Below are 20,655 nucleotides of genomic sequence, written 5' to 3' on the forward strand. Positions count from 1 at the left end.
AATTTGTAGATAAAAAAAATTAACAGTAATAAAACTCGTATTAAAAAAAAAACAAGACTGTATAGTTGACTTCGTAAATTTATAAACACGTAAAATCAATTGTACATGATCGAATGGTTTGATAAGAAGCTAACCAAAACACTATTGGCGATAAACGCCAGTATTATTAGACAGTAATAAAAACATAAACTGTACTAAATATGGCGCTTTTGATATTTTTATTAAAGCGACCCTTTGGGGTATTTTGGAAAAAAAACGTTTTGTTATTGGTTCGATAAAAACGCTAAAAGTTGGAACGTGGATTCATGGAAGCTGCAAAGTGGAACTCTAATCTGCTTTGCTGTTTTCATTACCTCTTTATTGAAATAATTCTGTTTCTATGTTTATAAATTTTAACAAGTCTATAGAGTATTTAATGTACTCGGGGAGTTCTTAATCTGCTATTTAGTAACAAACTTCATTCTTAGTCCAAATATTTTAATTTAGTTCCCCACTTTACGCCTTTGTTATTTACTTAGTTCTACTTAATTTACGGCTTAGCAAACAAATTCATATACCCAGCAAGCTTGCGGTAGACATTAAAAACAAAGATTCTTTGATATTTTTTAGAACCAGATTAACCTTTGCGGCAAAACCGTCGCTTTTATAAAAAGGTTGTTGTGTAACCACATTTTCGGTCTGAGCGGGGAAATTTAATTAGAAGTTATGCGTTTAGTGTAATTTGAAATAATTGTGGTTAAATCCAGACCCATATGTTGGGTCTCCAGAAGAACACAGACCATCGTCCCACACATTGTGCTTACTAAAGAAAAACAGTCACGTACATTGCGTTGCAACTCTTACGATGCTTACTAAAAAAATTGCACTAGTGCAGATTTGCATTAGTGCAAATAGTCGGTAATTGTACTGGTGCTGATTACCACGTAATTCGATAGTGATCGCAGTTCCCATGAGACATCTTAAGAAAAAATCACTCTGTAGCTATATCTTCATTGCATGAATTTTATTTACCGAGAGACTTTGCAGAATTAAGGGGTAACAAGGACGTTATATACATATATTGTTTTCTGTATTCTCTGGAGTAACAGTCTATACTAATGCTATTAAGAGATAATGGAAATTGTAAAATGACTGCACAATTAGTTAGTGATCGATTTAGTGTAGCAGCGGAATGATCTTCAGAGTGATGTAAGAACCAGTACTTCTATCTTTAAGATCTTTCCAGGTGGCTAGAAATTAAACCCATTTCGATCATGAAAAATGTCTCTTTAATCGTAAAAATTCAAAAATATATATTATATAATAAATTGCATAAAAACATACATCTCTGCAATAAATATCAAATAAAAACATTTTTTACAGTTGTTCCTACAGAAGAATTTCGCTAAGATGTCTTTTCGGTTACCAAGAACTTCCATAACGGGACCACTTATTGTAAACACCAACACTAGACAATCCATGATTGAAAGAAACAGGTAATGTGTTGTATTCTGTATGTAATCCTATTGGAATTCTTGTTTCAGTGGCTACAGGTATTTTATGAACCACAGGATAGGGTTGTGGAACAGGGTAAGGAACTGAAACTTTTTGAATAACGGGTACTGGGACCTTCTGAACAACTGGATATGGTTGTGGTACTGGCACATGTACTGGAACTTTACGTTCAACTGTTACTGGATAGGGTTGTGGCACTGGTACTTTTTGAACAACTGGATAAGGCTGAGGAACGGGAACTTCAACTCTCTTCTCAACTGGATATGGTTGGGGCACTGGCACTTTTTGCACTACTGGGTAGGGCTGCGGTACTGGCACTTCTATCCTTCTTTCTACTGGAACTTCTATCTTTTGAATTACTGGATAAGGCTGTGGTACGGGTATATGAACTGGCACCTCCACTCTTTTTTCTACTGGGTATGGCACTGGATGAGGGACTTTCTGAATAACTGGGTAGGGTTGGGGCACTGGAACTTCTACTCTCTTTTCCACATGTACTGGATAGGGCTGAGGTACAGCTACTTTTTGCACAACAGGGTAGGGCTGAGGAACGGGCACTTCTACTCTCTTTTCCACATGTACTGGGTAGGGTTGGGGCACTGGAACTTCTACTCTCTTTTCCACATGTACTGGATAGGGCTGAGGTACAGCTACTTTTTGCACAACAGGGTAGGGCTGAGGAACGGGCACTTCTACTCTCTTTTCCACATGTACTGGGTAGGGTTGGGGCACTGGAACTTCTACTCTCTTTTCCACATGTACTGGATAGGGCTGAGGTACAGCTACTTTTTGCACAACAGGGTAGGGCTGAGGTACAGCTACTTTTTGCACAACAGGGTAGGGCTGAGGTACAGCTACTTTTTGCACAACAGGGTAGGGCTGAGGAACGGGCACTTCTACTCTCCTTTCCACTGGCACTTCCACCTTTTGGACTACCGGGTAAGGCTGTGGTACTGGCACATGAACTGGAATTTCCACCCTTTTTTCGACAGCCACTGGAATTGGTTGTTGCACAGTTTTAATAACGGGGTAAAGTTGAGGCACTGGATAGGAGATTCCAATCTGCTTTTTTACAGAATATGGCACTTGAGTTCCGATCGATAAGGGTTGTTGCAGATTTATGGATAGAGGCTGATTTATGATGCCATTATGTTGCAGTAAAGCGGTGCCTCCTATTCCGCCAATTATTGGCGTTATGCCTTCATAGCTTGATAAGCTTCTTTTTGACTTCGGCACCTCCTTAGCAGTAGATACAGCTAGTACCACCAAGATTATCACCCCCTAGAAGAGAAAAAAATGAAAAAATTTAATTTTGATATTTAATTAATTTAATATTTTATCTAATTCATTTGCACGAAAATTAACAAATTAAAACTTCAAGAGTGAAATATTTTTTACCGTCCTCATGATGGTTCTTACACAAACGCACCAACTGCCAGAACTGAATACTGAATAAAGCTTCCTTTATTTTATACTTGAGATAGTTTGGAAATTTGGACGCAGCCAAATGTCACTTGGCCAGTTTGGATTGTTTAAAAATTCGATTAAAGTTAATTACATAAGTCTTACGAAAATTGTATCTGATGAAACACATATGCATTTTTAAACGAAAAACGAACAAAAATGAATGTAGTTTAAGGTCTGGGTGCTTGTCTGAGACACAGATTGATCAAGAACTTTCTCCATTCCTACTACGTCTCATGAGTATTTTTTTAGTCTCGTTATGTCATAAGTGTTAAATAACCACTTTATAGAGGTAATAAATTTTAATTGATGGTTCACCAGGTGTGGTTCATTATAATGTGAAAAAATATTTTGTATCATCTAATTTGATACAATCTAGTTAAGCATCGCCAAAAAATTGGTATCGCATTTTAGAAACCAAAAGAGAGTTCCGCAAGTTCGCTATAGAATGCACCTGAACCATTTATTTAAAGCTATTTTCTGAGGTAGTTGTTCTACGTATAGCTGAGCTTTCGTCAATTAAAGTTTGAAAGTTGGCAAAAAGAAGGCACCTCACCCTCGTTCCTAATTTTCAGCAAAAATTAAAAATATTTTATATGTCGTTTCTTGGTTTAACGAAGTTGCCATCGGAGCGACAAAATCTAGGCCAGTTTTTTCCGTTTACATAGAAAATATCCTCTTGGAAGGTTACCAACGACAATAATTTTGCCTAAGGCCCAGTTTTTCAAACTCCTGGTAATAAAACGAGCAAGATAAATTCCACAGAAACGACGAAATGAGAACTCTGTTAAAGAAGAAATAATCCTGGTAGCAAATCCATCAGAAGTTTGAAAAACCAGCCCTAAGGGTCGTTAGATCATTGTACTGGCAGCTTTAACTGGAAGATGTCCGGTATTGCAATTATGAAACTGATTGGTTACTGAAACATTTCAAGATGCGCATTTTTGCTTTAGATTTATTTTTAAGGCATTATCAAGAACTCCTAATTCAGTATTGTAAACGTCCCGTAGACACCAATTATAACTTAGTTATACTCCTCTCACCTATGATTTTTAGTTTTATTTTTTCTTAAGATTTTACATATTTTTTTAATGAATCATCAAAACTCAAATTATTCGTAAAATTGCGAATAGCTAAGAATTCACCGTGCTCTCTCGAGTTGCCAAAAGTTGATTATTCAGAGACCCTTCCGGCCTTCAATTTATTAATCAAATGGCCCTCCAGGCTTTCATTCCAGTTAATCATGATATTAAACTGCAGTAGCTCTATAAACGAGGGAGTTTTTTGGTTGTAGGTCATTTTCTCCGTTAATAAAATATAACGCCAATGTATTAAGGGGTTGTGTAGGCGCCTGCGTCATGCGTTTGTTTTCGATCGGCTGGGTGGAAATCCAGACAGCGTAGGTTGGAAATAAAGGAAAGTGCTTTTCTCTTAGACAGGGGTGCCAGATCGTGGGAAAATGCATATTTTTGGGGATGTCAAAATTTTACAGTTGTCTCATTTGACAGATGAGTGAGGTTAGATATTTGGGATGATGGTAAATTCCTTCTTAAATTTGAAATTAGATACTGTTTTAACCTCACCAACATGTCAAACTTGACAGCTATCTCTCTCCTTAATCGATACAGGGGCGAAGATCTGATATTGCGTGGCGAGCCAAGATATTTATTAAGTTGGAACAACGTATAGAAATCATTTGCACTATGGGAACCTTCTCACATGTATGATTTCAATGGTTAGCTGTTTTCAAAAATGAGGTAGTAGGGAAGTGCGACTCAAAAATATTAAACTGACTCCATATGTAGCAACTCATCAGATATCTGTGTATTCTTATATGCGAAATATTCTTAAATGGAAAATCCTTCATAGGCTTCATCTCCTATAGGGTGTTTTTTCCCACGAACTATTGGGATCGCAGTGAAATGTATTAGCGGCTTTTTCGCAAATGACGTAGCAAGTATAGATAGTCGTTATTTATGAGGGTGATTTGCATGGGCTTTTACATGGTTTCACGAATCAATGGCATTTTTTACTAAACTGTCCCATCGCGGTAATTTCAGCTACAGCTCGTTTGAGAGCAAAAAGACGGCACATTCTATATATAAAATGTTGCTAATAAGATTAGATCTCAACTAACTGGAACTCTTGAGCAGTATTCGTAGTCTCAAGTTGAAATTTAATCAGAAAGCCGTGATTTGCATTTTTAACGCCGAATAACAATCACATTGCTATTTACGACCAATCAGGAAGCTTATTGTCCAACTATCACATATATCAACTATAATGAGATACTTACCCACAACACGGACCCATAATATTCTCGAGCGGCAACACTGGGTGGAACACGCGTTGCATGTTTTCCATCGTTTATACTCAGTTCCTTTAGCATTTCCTTTAGACACCCTATCTATGTAGGGCCGGAAAAGCTCGAAAAATTTTTGTTTATTTTCATTATCAACCCCTTAAATCGACGAAAGTGAAAAAAGCTATACTCAGTTATAAATCACCCATCGACAAAATTCCTGTTGTGTGCAGATTCATCTTCGAATTTCAATTTTCTTGGATTTATTTATTTCGTATGACAAATCTCGTTAGTTTATTAATAAAGATGCAAAATGAAAGTGGAAGTAAAAAATGGCCTGAATAATTTGGGATCGAAATCGGCAGGCGTAAGTTCATGGGTAAGCTCTTGTTTTAATGGGTGTCTAACAATGGACTAATTCAATGAAATATCTGTTAAAAGCTTTGTAGAAATTTTGTGTTTACAACGATTTATTAAGCATTATTATAGAATGTACATACCTATTTTTAACTCAATATTGACCTAAGCGATGGTAAAAGTTTAATTATGTAGCTACAGCTAGAGCTATAAATGGAAACTATGCATTCGTTTTTAATTACATCGTGTGGACAAAAATAATGGAAACTCGTTGTTAGCACAAAAAGGGCAAAAACAATTTTATTCATTTTTTTTTTATGTTAATACTTATAATAATCATTTAATAAAACAAAAATATTTTTTCCTATAAAATCGCAGTTTAATAATACTTTAATTAAAAGAAAAAGAACATTAATTTTAAGGGGGAACTGCTCATATCATACATCTAATTTGTAATTGTTTGTTTCGAGTTTATGATTATTTTTGTGTTCTTTAATGATTAATGTTCGACCTCAATAGACAAATCGTGTAAGATACATGTTTTATAAAACTATTGACGCACTCACCCGTTGCCAACTCGTTGTCTCGTTACTCGTTTTGTAAAATTGGATTCGTGCCCTAATGTGCTACATTGTGAAACTTGTATTTTAATGGTTTTTTCCTACGAGCGTGTGATTGCGGGCTGAAATTAACATTATGACGTACTTGGCATGCTGGTAAAGATATTTGTGGTGCGGAAAACAATGTGTCAGGGACAATCATTTCTGTGGGCAGTCAGGCAAGTGACTTTCGCATGCGTGCGGCAAAACTTTTTCAAGCTATCCTGTAAAAAATACAACTTTTATCACATTTTTTAACTGCCTTCCCATCACACATGTGCCGCCTAATAATATTTAATTGAGCAATGGAGGGCGGTAAACGGGCACACCTGTGCGGTAAAAAGTTTTATTGAAGACAGAACAAATTGGCACGCCTCAAAGTCAGACAAAACATTTTAAATAACCGTACAATAATGCTTTAAGGAAAATGTGCTTTAGAATTTTCGTTTTTTCCGCTACACTTCATGCGGGAAAACCCACACCAATTAAGCACGGTAATACGAAAAATATTTTACTACGTGTTAATAAACATTAACAATTAAATATGCAAAAAACATTCGCTTGCGGGAAAAGTATTATATCTAACTCGTGCGGAAGCGGAAGTGTCTTTATCGCACTAGAACTGACCGAACTGCGCATAGAACTATGGTTCACGTCGTTCGTTCAATTGCAACCGGCGCGCGTCTTTTCGCACTTGTTAGTTAATTAGCTCATTTTTGTTATTATATTTCAGATATCAATTTCCTGCATCATCGTTGGGTTTGGAATTGTAGTACTAGCTCTCTTATTAATTAGAAAATGCAGGTAAGTGATAAGTGAAAAATCATAATGGAGAGAAGTTTTAAAGCGCATGTCTCACAGTTTGGAGAGTGTTGTTAAAGTTATCTATGGCGTGAAAAATTAGAATACTAGAGAATACTCGTACTCTCACTGAGTTGTACTTAAAGAATTAGCGGAAACTTTATATTTTTTACTGTTGAGTTTTTGGGGTTACAAGGGTTCCGCAGGTTTCAACCATACACACTTCCTTTTATAAAAAAAAAAATTATATAAGGCATCAATGCGCAAAATAACATTCGCCTATTAATAACCTGCTACTAGAGCGCATTTCTTCAAAATGTTCCTCTCGATTCTTTAATCCGAATATGACTTGTTGTCGTTATTTAACAATAACTCGTCTTCTATAAATTGAGTGATAGCGTCATTTCTTCATTGTTTTTAAACTCAAGACGTGCAGCCAACAAACAATTTTCAAAAGAATATCTTAGCTAAACCAACAGTTTAAGCAAAGGTGACTAGTTTAAACGCCTGCGCAATCAACCAGAAGCACTTTGATGCCTTTATAACATTAACTGTGAGTTACTTCACGCGCAGTTTTAGGAGAATCGGTCCTTAATGGCGCAGGTGCTCGTTTAGCTCTTCATGCTTCAACGGTTAGCTAAAATTTGTCTCCAATTTAAAAATGCTTCATCTGCTAGTTAGTCGTATACGGAAGCAAAAAACTTACAACTGGGAGCGCAAAAATTGAGAATTACGCTCTTGTACAAGAGCAACTATTGAGTTCGCTTCTGACTATATACAAATGGTACTCGCGCATTTATGTGTTATTTTTAAGTTATTAAAAGTCACGGCTCTCCATCTCATGAGGCTCTTCTTGTTTCGCATACATCACAGAGAGCAGCAGTGGTCGAATTTGACTAATGAATCAGTTTAGAAATTCAGCAATTGTCAAATTTTATTGTGCTAAATTTACTGCACGCTTTTGATAAAACACTTATGGCGAATTCGAGCGTCCAAAAAGTACGCACTAAGCGTGACAATATGGCTGTCGAATGGTTTTTCCATTTGTTTAAATGCTATCAAATGACATTTCAGCACAGAGGTAGTAAGAGAAGATTTCCGCATTGCCGCACAAGGTGCGCACTGGTGTGCGGACCTCAATAAGCCACATGAATGTGCCGAATACGCCATTATTTTACTTTAACCACAACTTTGTGGTACTTTGGGTGACTTGCGGTTTAGATTTCAATTTTTAAACCTGGGGAAACCTTCTAAATGTTTACAGGGGTGTCTATATCTTTCTATCTATGTCTGTTAATAATACAAAAACAAACGTAGTGGTTAAATAGGATTAAATCCTTAGAATTGAGGACTTGGTTTAGTTCAATACATACTCTCATTCAGTGAACTTTTAAAAGCGCATATAATTCCATTCAAGTCAGTTAATTACACCCTTCAGAAAAACTAGAGACAAAAGAATTTTCTAGCACATTTTGTAGCACTAGTGACTTAAGTAAGGTTATTGTGACGCAGAGACTGACGAATCGCAGTGAAACGTGTTTTTTACTATAATTAGTTGCTGCTGGAGGGTATACAAACATTCTAAGCAAACCTATATTATGGGCATTCTTCAAGTTTATTCAGGTTTAATATGGCCACAGACTAAGGGCTCCCCCTTAATACACAAATAGTGGCGTCATACGATTATGAGAATAAGAAACCTTGATAAAAAGGTGAAAGTAATTATAATTAACGTAAAAAATACATAATAGAAGAAAAGCGTCTCTTGCGGCCCCCCTGGATTAAATTGAAAATTTAATGCTTAAAATATCCAACATGTTCAACCTTTATCAAAGTATAAATAAAAAAGAGCAAGAAGAAAAGGAGTCGCAGGTAATAGGACATGAAAGATGGTACCAAGAAAGGACCTCAAGATCCAGCATGAAGAAGAAGAAACGTGTTCCACGGAGATCGCAAAGTGCTGCTGAATTTTCGAATTCTACTCTTTCTGCAGCTAGTAAAAGAGCTGCGTTTAGAAACAGGAGTGAAAGTTCAGAATATAAAAGCGATGGAGAAATGGGGAAAAATACCCCACAACGGGCAGATTCTTTGGCTAGAGCTCTCTTTGGTTACAAAAGGTAATTTGTATGTAGCCGGCTATTCAAGGAGTCCAGTATCGATGAATATGCAAAAGCAGCCAATATATTTAGTTTAGTTGAACACTATGCACTAGTGCTACAAAGACTTTAACGCATGCATATGCGTTCGTAATTTTATAATATAGCAGTGAAAATACTACAATTTCGCTACATAAACTATGAATAAACCGGTTTATAAAACAGCATTTTTCTCATAATACCCTCGATATACCACGAGAACGTTCCATGGACGAACTCTTCTCTGTGTTCATTCTGAAAATTCAATAGTAATCCTTTTGGTTTGTGCGTGCAACTCTGGATTACGCCCCGTAGATCTTAAGCTCCAGCAATTCGTGTCAGTGCTCCCATTTGTTAACTCAGTTACGAAATGAAGGCACACTTCCTTAAGCTTCAGAGCCGGTTAGAAAATGAAACCCATTTAATGGCCATTTTCAATTGTGCAATTTCCGCTTTATTTATCGAAATGAGATTTTAATGATTATTTATTTAATCAATAAACAAACGCGCAGAGTTGTGTAATACCAAACGAGATTCTGAAGACAAACGAAGTCAAGGTTCCCATTATGAAATGAACTTTACAAAATGCCACCTCTCAAAGAGCATCAAAAAAATTTTTTTATGTTGCAGCACGATGAAGAAATGAAGAAAATAGAAAGAATTTTCAACCCGCGACTTTAGGACTGCAGCAGCATTTATTGTTACTGGTCCTATTTGTTACTAAATTACGAAATGAAGTAACATTAATACATCAAATAGGATACCCTGTATATTATTATATCACGTCATCATATATATATATAGATTCGGTATTTCCATGTGGCAATTTCTGTTTAATAATTGCGACATTTATGTCCAGCGGTTTTCGAAATATTTATTACCGTTTTTAATTTTCTAATCAAGGCAAAGTCCCAATCAAAAACGTGTGACGACGCCATTAATCACACAAAAAGCAGAAATTTCGGAAATTGTTTCGCAAAGGTCCACGCATTTACGCCACATAGAAAAAGTGGTTACGTCTGGTGCAAGATGGCTTAAAATGAATGCTTTTACGCTGGTGGTCACTAAACTTGCCCAAACTGCATTTTTCTTAATAGAACACCCTGTATAGTCCTCGACGCGCTGAAACTAATTAAATCGCCTTTAAAGCATGCTCCTATAACTAAACCCTCATAAAAATGCTTTTGCGGAAGCAAAAATCCAATGGGTTCAGATCAGGAGTTCAAGCAAGCCAATCACACGGCAGTCGATATTATTCTAACTGGCAGTTCGTTCTTAAACGGGGTGTTAGTGAAATAAGTTTCGTAAATTTAACCAATTGTTAAGACCATCATTTCAAACAAAAAAAGTTCCTTGCAATAGGGGGCGAACATTTAATAGTTATAAAAAAAAGGTTAAAGTGGGTAACCGGAGGGCCATGATTAGCTTAAAATTTTAATAAAATGTTGATAAACCTATAAATGTTGATCGTTTGACGTATAACAAAAAAAGTTAGAACTATTCGGCATTAAAGTTGTTAAAAGAAATTAAAACATTTAATTGAGACTAATGATACGACTCAAACGGTAAAAATAGCCTTAAGCGGCAACGCTGCACCGAACCTTGCAGGCCTGATCTCTTAAAGGCCGCTCAAGTTAACTCCTCATTGAAATGTTCAGAGAATGTTAAGGAGCGATTGCTCTATCCTTTTCGCGTACAAAGAGTTCAAGAATCACATAATGTTTACGGGTTAACCATAAAACCTATCGGACCCAAAAACCTGTTTAAATGCACCATATCTAGTTTATGCGGCTACTTTGGGAAATATCAAAATGAAATAAAAACGACGCGACGTTGCCAATTCTCAAAAGTATTTTTTCGATTTTCCGGGGAAATGGTTGTGTTTACCACCTCCGTAATGGGGAACTTTTTTGTTTAAAACGATGTCCTTAATCGTTAGATAAATTTACGACACTGATTTCACTAACACCCTGTATAATTACAATAGTTTTTGTAAAAAAAATCCTTTACAACTGACTTTTCCGTAAACAAGTAACTTACCATCCATAGCGAATCGACTTCTATAACTCCCTTTAACCCTTTATTTTCTTATTTATTTTTATATTTATTTTCACTAATATTTTTAGACAATCAAGTCAATCAAAACACGAATATAGCGCCATCAAGACCGATGGAGGAAACGAGAAATTTAAGGCAGAAAGTAAAATTAGGAGTGGAGCTTTCCTCGTTTGCAAAAGAAACTTAGATAATAATGACAGATATGAACTAATTAGCCAGCTTGGTGATATTGGCTTCCGAGCCGATAAAAATTGGTAAGAGCACTTAGTCTAGCCATATTGGATACTTACCAGTGACCGGTAACTTACCGTCACTTCCGGTTGGTCACAGGCATTAAGACCGAATAGACAGAAACCGTTAACAGGTCTGTCAATAACGTCACACAATGAAATGAAAGTTAAGTTATAGCCCATGTTGGAATGTAAAGTAAAGGGTGATTACGAAAAATCCGCCAGCAATCGTTAAAATATCAGCGGCATGTCGTTGATAAAATCGTTTGCTGTCTCTTGTCAAACTCAAACAATAAGTGGCTTAATCAAAGCTCTACGTTTGCGATCTCCCGCCCGTTGCGAGGGTTTTTTCTTAACGAACACTCGGTATACCAAATTTCATAAAACAACGCAAAAGGAATTTTTTCTAAGATTTCCCAGTATTTTGTGTGTTGTTTCGTTAAGAGTATTCGAGCATTTTATCTGATGTTTCTCATCATCTCGTCCGTTCAGTGCGTCTGATAGGTGTTTTGCTATTTAGGTTTACCGTCCTAGATAAAACCCTTGGTGCAGAAAGACTGCTTACCCTATTACCATTACCGTCCACGTGTCCAATTGCTCCAAATCTAAAGACAAAAGAAACGCTCATTGAACTTTTTAGGTAAGAAAGTTCTCTTTTCACGTGAGGTTTTCATGAAAACACAGGGTGTTGCAGAATGTTGTTCCCCTGTGAATTCGTCTTCGAATATAACTTAGCTGCACCTAAGCTATTTTAAAATATAAATTCATTCATTCAGAGGTTTACAACATCCGTATATCCATCCAATCCTGGATATCGAGTTCTGGAAAGAGGAAGCTGCAATTATTGCACCGTTAAATCCCACAGGCAGCTTGAGGGACTTGATCTATGGCAGTTTTTGGAAAGATGATTGCGATAAGAAATATGCTTGTAAGGGCGAAGGTTTACCCTTGAGAACTGTAAGTTTCTGTAAGGCATGGTTGCTGGCTGCTGCCACTTTTTTTTTAAATTTTTTAGGTGCAGTGTTTAGGGAGGCAAATCATCGAAGCATTGTTGTTTCTACGCAATAAGCATTTTCCACCAATTTATCATTTGCATTCAGGTACAAAAGATCGCATCTCCTAGTGTTCATCACCGGAGAGTGAAAGACTGAAATGTGCGGAAACGAGCTCGGAAATGTAAATTAATGAATTATTATTTCAGGAAACGTCATAATACAAAATGGCGTCGCTCGACTTGCTGGTTTGGAAAATCCATTCTTAGGTCTACTGCCGAAAAGTCCAGCTGCCTCTGAGGCGTTGGCCTTTGGATACCTTCTCTTTGAAATGACCCTAGGCTATGAACTGCCTGCTCCACCCAGCCCTGCTCATTTGCAATTGGAACTAGACAGAGCACCTAAAGTGGCAGGAGCTTTAGAGCTAATTTTTCAGAGCATTCGGTAAACTATAAATCTTTGAATTTGTTATTGGACTTACCCACGCGAATTTCTTCTCTTGGTATAAAATACGAGGGTGAATCAAATATGAACCGGAATTTTTTATTTTTTTTTTAATGTATTGAAACAAGATGCAAAAGTGAAAGATACATGTTATTTTTCTACATAATCTTATCGCATTGGGAGCTTCTTAATGCCGTTATCGTCAAAAGAACTGGGGTGTAATTGCAACCAATTTCTCCTCCCAGTGCATTATTCAACGGGCCATACATGTGGTAATCACATGGAGATAAGTCCGGACTGTAGAGAGGATGTTCCGATATTGGCCAGAGAATTTCTTCCAATTCTTCCCTCATCAGGTTGACTGTGTAAGAAAAATAATTTTTTAATGAAAAAATAATGAAACTGATATCATTCCGGGGCCAGTACTCTTGCGAAATTGCCAACGAAATTGTCCCCATATTTATTATCATTTCAATGAATGCTCACATTTCTTCAATGTTCACACTAAATCAAGTTCGCCAAATCGAGTACTGTGATAGTTGTCTTTCTTTCTAATTTTTCTCCAGCGTAATTATTTGTTTTAGTAATTTTTTCTTTCATGAATCCATCACCAAAAACAGTTTGAACAGCTCTACCGGTTATTTTTCATCTGAGGGTACGTGCGGTACTATATAGAGTATTCTCGAAGGTGATTTTTCTGATTCTGCACCACTAATCTATTCAAAACTGTTCGATTATGGGCGTTCTGCAGTATCGCTATCACTGTTACATTCACTATCTATTATTCTGATCTTTCGCCTTGTTAGACCTCTTTCTTCACCATCGTCATCATCACTGCTGTTGTTCTCTGTATTGTGAAACTCTCTGTGTATCGATGGAATTTCCTTGTTAAGCAACATTAAATTAAACCCACGTTTACTTAAGTTTATTCCATTACTATATTACATGCCCATAGGAATCAAAAACGTTAACTCCAATGGTTTGTCTGGCACGACTGTTAAGTCCATACTAGTGTAGAAAATGCAGCCGGTTCGTGATTGCAGACTAATTTCAGATAAGAAAATCTTGTTTCCATTTGAAGAGATGTCATTTTATACTTCTTTAGATTATATACAAAGAGCATAGAAAGTATAAATCAACTAAGTGTATAAAAGCTCATATTGAATTTCAATGCCAAAACCAATAATCTTACTTAATTGAATTAACATAATTATATGAGTTAATTATAATTTTTGAACGATAATAATTTATTAATGATTTTTGAAACATCATTTATAATTACCATAGTTGATGGCAGGACTGGGTACCTAAATGAGAAGTGTAGAAATGTTATGTCGTCAGTTTTCACATCGATCTTATAACAGTTCTTTGGTCGTTTTGTTGTTCCATTTTTGTCAGTCAAAATCAGCGCAAAAGTTTTCTTATTCTAGACGTCATAGTTCAGAAATGATTATGATATTTTCTAATGCAGACTAATGATTGACGACAGAATCGACCTTTTTTACCCAAATCGATTCCTAACAGCTCGACGGTATGTCGATATCATCCTTGACCCTACAGTCCGACCATCTGCTAACGTTGTGGGTCAAAATTTGGTGTCACGCATAGTAATGCTCGTGTACCTGTCGCCGGTGTTGTGACAGACCGACCAAGAAATCGCCGTAATGCCATGGCCAACACAACCGCCAGATCTGAGTTCAATTGAGCAGGCCTGAGACCTACTTCAAAAAAGAGTTTTGCCATAAATCAAGATTAAAACTACTACGAATACTCGTTTCAATTGTCATAGTGGGGGGGTAATTCATTGATACAACCACATTAAATGCAGTTACATTCATTCTGGATCGTTTATTTACATCAGCGGCCATGGTCAAGTCAACACAAAATGACTGTAGTTGACTGTATTTGACTTGATTTTGACTATACTGTATTTGACTTGATTTTGACTAGACTGTAACCTAACTGACCTGATTGGTAATGCGAATTCCTCTTTAATGTGTGAGATTCAATCATAAAATTTGATTGATATTGATCAGGTTCAAACTGATTTCGTTGCGTTATTTGTTTGCTATATTTGATATTCATGGATCCATGAAATAAACGGAAATTTTCTTCCTCTTGAGCAAATTTTATTGGTTTTTATGTTTTTCGAGACTCCAAAGTTTGAAATAAATGTTTGCTGATTGCAGGACGCCTAGTTTAGAAGAATTGATCCGTTGCGAGTTATTTAGAGGTGTAGAACTGAGGGAATTGAGGGGAGCCAGTATAGTGCAAATAGCTTCACCTCCTGCGGTTTTACAGCTTTTAGATATTGTGAGAAACCCATCGTTGCCAAGTCCATTGTTGAGAAGGTAAGCACATGATTAAATCCGATAAATATGTCCTAGTGTTAGAATTATCATAGGAAAGACTGTAGAAACGGTGATTACATAGAAATTTAATTTGTTTTTTCCTAATTTGATAATTACCTTTTCCTGTGCTCATCTGAAATAATTGCAAAATTGTTTGTACACTTATCACTTTTTTTGTAAATTCTCTCTCTCTTCTGTCTGCAAAGTTAGAGGAAGCACTATGGGAGGTCTGCAGTAATTGTTTAAACGGGTTTGCCGACATCTAAAAAAAAGATTAATATTTTAAAATTCGTTTTAGGCGGCATATCTCTGATGATTTGGAACCATCATGGTCCCAATAGCATTTTCTTGGCAACGGTAAGGTCAAAATTGTCAAAAATAAAAGCTAGTAACAATTTGCTTGTTGTCTCGCTAGGCTTCATCAAATTGAACCATAATCCAAAAGTTAGTCGTCCTAAACATTTCTGATTTACGTCGAAAATAGATTTTCATTAGGGAGAATTAGTAATCATGAGCATACCAAACGTAAATTCACTGAAGACGATATGAAAAGTTACACCAAAAATTGATAAAGATAAAATATAAAAAATAAATTTTCAAAATGTATTGCGATCACGCAGTTGCTTTGGCTCGCTGTTTTCTGCGATAAAAACCGTTCCAGAGGAACTCATGGATAAATGTTGCTCGCTAGTGACTCATCCGTCCCTCGTGGTGCAAATTTCCTATACAACCTAGAATTCTGAAATTCTGAAATTCTCCACTCTATCAAACGGTTATTCATTATAAGCTTTGAAAATGCGTTTCAGTTTAAATCCTCTCTAGCCAGCACAATGCAGTTGAAATGTTGCTCAAACTCAAACAAACAGATATCTGAACCAATCAAATTTGTATACATTTTTTTCATTTTTTGTCTTGTTTGATATAAAAAAATAATACGTTTAACTCAGAGTTAGTCATGGAACTCTGAGAAACCATCAAGAATACAGAATTCAAACTACAAATAGGTAGCGGAAATAAAATAGGTATGGATTGTTCTGCTACGCTGTATTGCCCTCGAACTCTTTACCTTTTATTATCTACAGGGGCTTCCAACGAAAACTTTCCACCATTTATTTTGGATAATTGAACAATATTGTGAAATTTCTGGACACGTCGATTCTGTTTTCAAGGGGGACACATGATGGCGCGGCTTTTAAATTTATCAAAATAAGCTCCTCTGTGTAAGTTTGTTTAATTGAATCGGCCAATGGGATTTTGTGAATGTTTCCTCGCTTTCTGCACATACTTTGGACGTTGTTTTTCTCAGAACTGACGGTCAAAAACAAAAAAATTGAGTATTACGTTAAAGAGAATTTTATTATCTTTAAAATGAGGGGCCACTCGACCCATGGTCCCCTTTCAAATTTCAAAGCTAGTTACACCCCCGCACAGGGGGCCGTTTCACTAAATTTTAAGTTCGCACCATCACGTGTCCCCCTTGAAGACAGAATCCACGCGTCTTGGCATTTTACGATATTTTTGCGATTATCGAAAATAACTGCGATGGAAAGTTTTCGTTGGAACACCCCGTATAGGTTTGCGCTTAACGTAACATTTTTGGAAGCGCCAAGTTCAGCCATCAATTAAAAACAAACGCAAGGAAAATATCAATTAATTAAAGGAAATCATAGCATCATAAGCTCCTTATTAAACAATCCTGCTATATTGTTTTGCTCAGTGTTGTGTTACTGTATGTTGTTTCTGATCCCTAATTTTAGGCGAACAATTTTTTTAGACAAGAAAGAGTAGTGATTGTTGAAGATTGTAGCAGAAGAATACTGGAAGACATTTCGGAAGAAGAAAGCGAATATAGCGATAGCAATAGTTTAGTGGATTATAGCAATACTAGAATGAGATAGTAGTTGATAGTTATTTAAAATTTACTAACTAAACCCGTACAAATTATGGGAATAAGTGAGATTTGTGTATCCCATATTTCTGATAATTAACTACTTACAATAGTATGTTTTTCAGGAATTTCTCAGAATTCTATAATTCAGCAAAGTGACAATAGTTCAAAAACTTTATTTTCTTTGAGTTCTACTGGTTTTCCTAATGAGATTTTTGCATACTCACCTAATCCCAATTGTTATATTTTTTCTTGCGATAAAGTTAGTTTCCTTCTTAATGTCAATCTTATGTGATAAAGACAAGTTCGAAGTCAATGGATTCGTGCATAGGAATAAGAGCGAACGTTGAATCATAAATTTCTACAAATTTAGATACGGACGTTATACATAATAATTAAAACTCTTTAAGGCCGTGGAATTTTTACTTTTCCTCTTCAGTTTGCCTTCAGTGGAAAACGGTACTTTACTTCCAGAATTAAAAGCAGGTACCCCTGGGTACCTTTGTGTGTACCTTATTTTCATCTTAAAACCTGTAAAATAACTATGAGAAAAAGTTGAGTAAAATCTAAAGTTACTTATTTATTCGTGTACATAAATATGCCTATTCGTGTACATCAATACACTTATTCATTTACATGAATAAGCAACTTGCTTATTCGTGTACAAGCAATTATTTCCAATCGGTGATTTAACGATTTATAAAACTTCATACACAATAACGACATATTAAGACACTTCATCATAGATAATCAAATTTTTTAATCGATCGTGCCGGCTATTTACAAGTTATTTTATGCACCAACTCTCATATTATCAAACTAGTTATTTTCTAGGAACAGACATTTCCTAGCTCATGTAATATCATACGCCCATCAGGTTCAGCTAATATCGGCCAAAATTTAAGATTTCTTGTTTTTCTTAAGACTGGTGAAAACTCTACTTACTGATTTTCTTGAAGATATTTATGTTTATTGTAATATAATAGTTAAATCGTAGCCGACGTAGTTGTAGCGAATGATATAGTTTTTTTAGCTTTAGAAATTGTTATATGTTACATTTTCATTCTATTAAAACTAGAGATTATATGAAACATTGAATTGTTTGTGTAATTACCTCAACTTGTTGTCATTCATACTTACCTTTGATCATAAAAGATCACGTATCACGTCATGCCCGTTCATTCCCTCATTTGGATAACGCGACTTAGGGAAGCGAAATTCTATTATATTCACTAAAGGCTTCGAAATCAGTGAATAAATAAAGCAATTTTTATCGAACATATTTCATCCATAAATAAATTTATGCGACCTGTCCAGATTAGACAATTTACCAAAATCGTGTACAAGATCATCTTCTATGTGACAAGCGTCCAGAATCATTTCATCCCAAGCAACTTGTAGCCTATCACGCAGGCGTTGTAAGTTCATTGGAGAGTTAAGAAGCTTTCCCAAGTTTCACCGAATATCATATCCCAGATATGTTTATCGATGGGTGACGGATCGGGTTATCGTGCGGGCCATGGGAGAGTATTGATGTGGGCCCCTTGCAGGTACTGTAATGTAACTGAGGCAAGAAGAGAATGAGCCTTATTTTGTTTCGAAATGATACTATTTAACCCTCGAATGTATAGCAAACGATTCCGGAATTTCATGAATATACTTATGGACATTCAACTAGCCTAGGAAAAATAGTAGAGAACTTTCACGATCTAAGCTGATTCCATCCAGTACCATTCGTACTCTGGTAAGGGCTGTTTCACGTTCCACGGTGAACTCTGAAAGCTACTTTTCCCCTTTTCAACTCCTGAGTTATTTGAAGGATACGACGGCGATCACGATCAAGGTTGGTTTGAGGGAGAAATTAGCCCATAGGGATGAATATGGCGACATACGGTACGCATTATGATTCTATGGCTCATCTCTCCCAAAAAAATATGCTTTTTATCGATCGATGAATGTACTGTGATGAGCCTTAAAGGCAAGCAGACTCAATCTCCTTTCCCCTCGCTCTACTGTTACTTTAGGTCACGCAGAGTCTCTTCTGCGATGTTGTCTACCATTTTCGGTCCAGGGTGTCCACCAACGAATTGTTGTTGCAACATTTCTTTTCATTCGTCTATTCATTTGGCAAAAAACAATTCCAGCTTCACCTAGTCCAACTAGACGACCCCGTTCAACATCGCTCAGTTGTTGATAATTCCATCGTCTTCAAACTTTAGACATTTTCGACAAACCTTAATTTACAACTGTTTTTTTATCACATAGTATAAGTCCAATGAGTCCAAGATAGCAAGTCTTATTTACAAACTAATGTATCGATTTTATCTTTATTAATTCCTCACCCTGTATGTTAATCATTTACTTGTACCAACTGGATGAGCAATTTTCTTCGGTGTATTTTCTATTTGTCCAAGTTTTTTAAGCATTCAAAATGTTCAACATGTCAGGCTAGATCAGAAACCGTAAGGCAGCCTGTTAACTACAGATTGCGTGCGCAGGTATATAATTAACCTTCATTTAAATACGGATGGTGACACAAGTGTCTCCTTTTAAATCTCCAATACAGCGTGTTCGATTTACGCAATCTTTCCTATAAATCAAAGGAACGGAAATATTTTCGTGGTATCGTCAAAACAGATAAATCGAGTTCCGTCCATTACCATCTTCACTGACTTCTCTAGATCTTACGCACCTTCGATTTCGATAACCACCTACAAAGCAGAAAGCACAAGCATTGGAGCTTTCTGCACCTCCCAAAGGAATTTTTTCAAATTTTTCGATAATTATTCAATTTTTCTTATTTCAACAATACATTTTCCTTTTTTTCCTATTTTTAGACCGACGAAGAGGTTTTCTGCTAAAAGACGAAATCTCCAACTGGTTTTTATGCGTTGTGCTCAAACTAAACCTGCAAAGTATATAATGTTGCAGAAATTATTTTAATCATTGTTATGTAAAATGAGTTTTGTAGCTCTATGAGTGAATAAAAATTGTCTCTAGATATTGTATTTTTACGATTTTACTTTCTACTTAAATTAGTGTATTGCGATTATGTTAATTAACCTCATAACGTCTCTCAATGTGTTTTTAAAATAGTGATGCTGTAATATAGTGGCCGTAAAGTCCAATTTTCCAACTTCAATTAGAGGGTTGTGAGCCGCTGCCTAAAAAATGCATGAGTACCGTTTGATAGTGCGCACTGTATAGAACGTTCCAGCCTATGCATATTCGCAGGTTTGATTTTTCAGGTAATTTTATAAAAGAAAGTTTATGAAAAAATAAGTACCCAAATCCTTCATTACAGATATACAGGGTGTCAAAAGTTTCAACTCAATTTATCTTTTTTATTGCGCACTACTGGGCGTTTCCCTTTGGAAAATTTGAAATGATTTGTCATTCAATTTGTAAATTTACTGCAACTCAAACAGTCATTGGCTCGATGAATATCTCAAAAACTCCTAAGAGCTAGCGGCCAAAACACAAAAGATATTGGAACTTTTCACTCTATGAGGAATTACACCCTGACGGCCCCATCGAACC

The 20,655-nt window shown here is 36.1% G+C and overlaps 2 protein-coding genes across 8 annotated transcripts; one reads left to right on the forward strand and one right to left on the reverse strand.

Moving 5' to 3' along the window:
• Positions 1-1,040: 1,040 nt before the first annotated feature.
• On the reverse strand, positions 1,041-5,384 carry LOC136347164 (uncharacterized). Of its 2 annotated transcripts, none has more exons than XM_066296910.1 (2): positions 5,255-5,384; positions 1,041-2,775 (listed from the first exon to the last, which is right to left on the reverse strand). In XM_066296910.1, exons 1-2 carry the CDS (start codon positions 5,345-5,347, stop codon positions 1,402-1,404), a joined length of 1,467 nt encoding a protein of 488 aa, XP_066153007.1. In that variant the 5' UTR covers positions 5,348-5,384; the 3' UTR covers positions 1,041-1,401. The 2 variants fall into 2 exon arrangements, with proteins under 2 accessions (XP_066153007.1, XP_066153008.1); XM_066296911.1 differs by lacking the exon at positions 5,255-5,384 and adding an exon at positions 2,893-3,016 and having other exon boundaries at positions 1,042-2,775.
• A 116-nt stretch (positions 5,385-5,500) lies between these two features.
• On the forward strand, positions 5,501-18,206 carry Slob (Slowpoke binding protein). Of its 6 annotated transcripts, none has more exons than XM_066296919.1 (9): positions 5,501-5,639; positions 6,950-7,020; positions 11,279-11,464; positions 11,961-12,080; positions 12,217-12,397; positions 12,456-12,540; positions 12,642-12,876; positions 15,066-15,227; positions 17,002-18,206. In XM_066296919.1, the coding sequence occupies exons 1-9, from the start codon at positions 5,574-5,576 to the stop codon at positions 17,123-17,125; spliced, it is 1,230 nt and encodes a 409-aa protein (XP_066153016.1). In that variant the 5' UTR covers positions 5,501-5,573; the 3' UTR covers positions 17,126-18,206. The 6 variants fall into 6 exon arrangements, with proteins under 6 accessions (XP_066153016.1, XP_066153018.1, XP_066153013.1 ...); XM_066296916.1 differs by lacking the exons at positions 5,501-5,639; positions 6,950-7,020 and adding exons at positions 8,368-9,134; positions 15,526-15,584; XM_066296917.1 differs by lacking the exons at positions 5,501-5,639; positions 6,950-7,020 and adding exons at positions 8,368-9,134; positions 15,526-15,584 and having other exon boundaries at positions 16,985-17,097.
• Positions 18,207-20,655: the final 2,449 nt, after the last annotated feature.

The sequence above is a fragment of the Euwallacea fornicatus genome, chromosome 27, assembly GCF_040115645.1.
Source record: "Euwallacea fornicatus isolate EFF26 chromosome 27, ASM4011564v1, whole genome shotgun sequence".
In the NCBI taxonomy this organism is placed as follows: domain Eukaryota; kingdom Metazoa; phylum Arthropoda; class Insecta; order Coleoptera; family Curculionidae; genus Euwallacea; species Euwallacea fornicatus.

Excerpts from the sequence above, each read along its gene's own strand:
- LOC136347164 (XM_066296910.1), bottom strand. The coding sequence starts at position 5,347 with ATGCTAAAGGAACTGAGTATAAACGATGGAAAACATGCAACGCGTGTT. Across the intron at positions 2,776-5,254 it reads ATTATGGGTCCGTGTTGTGG|GGGGTGATAATCTTGGTGGT; the intron begins GTAAGTATCTCA and ends TTTCTCTTCTAG.
- Slob (XM_066296915.1), top strand. The coding sequence starts at position 8,815 with ATGCTTAAAATATCCAACATGTTCAACCTTTATCAAAGTATAAATAAA. Across the intron at positions 12,081-12,216 it reads ACGCTCATTGAACTTTTTAG|AGGTTTACAACATCCGTATA; the intron begins GTAAGAAAGTTC and ends TCATTCATTCAG. Across the intron at positions 12,541-12,641 it reads AATTTATCATTTGCATTCAG|GAAACGTCATAATACAAAAT; the intron begins GTACAAAAGATC and ends TTATTATTTCAG.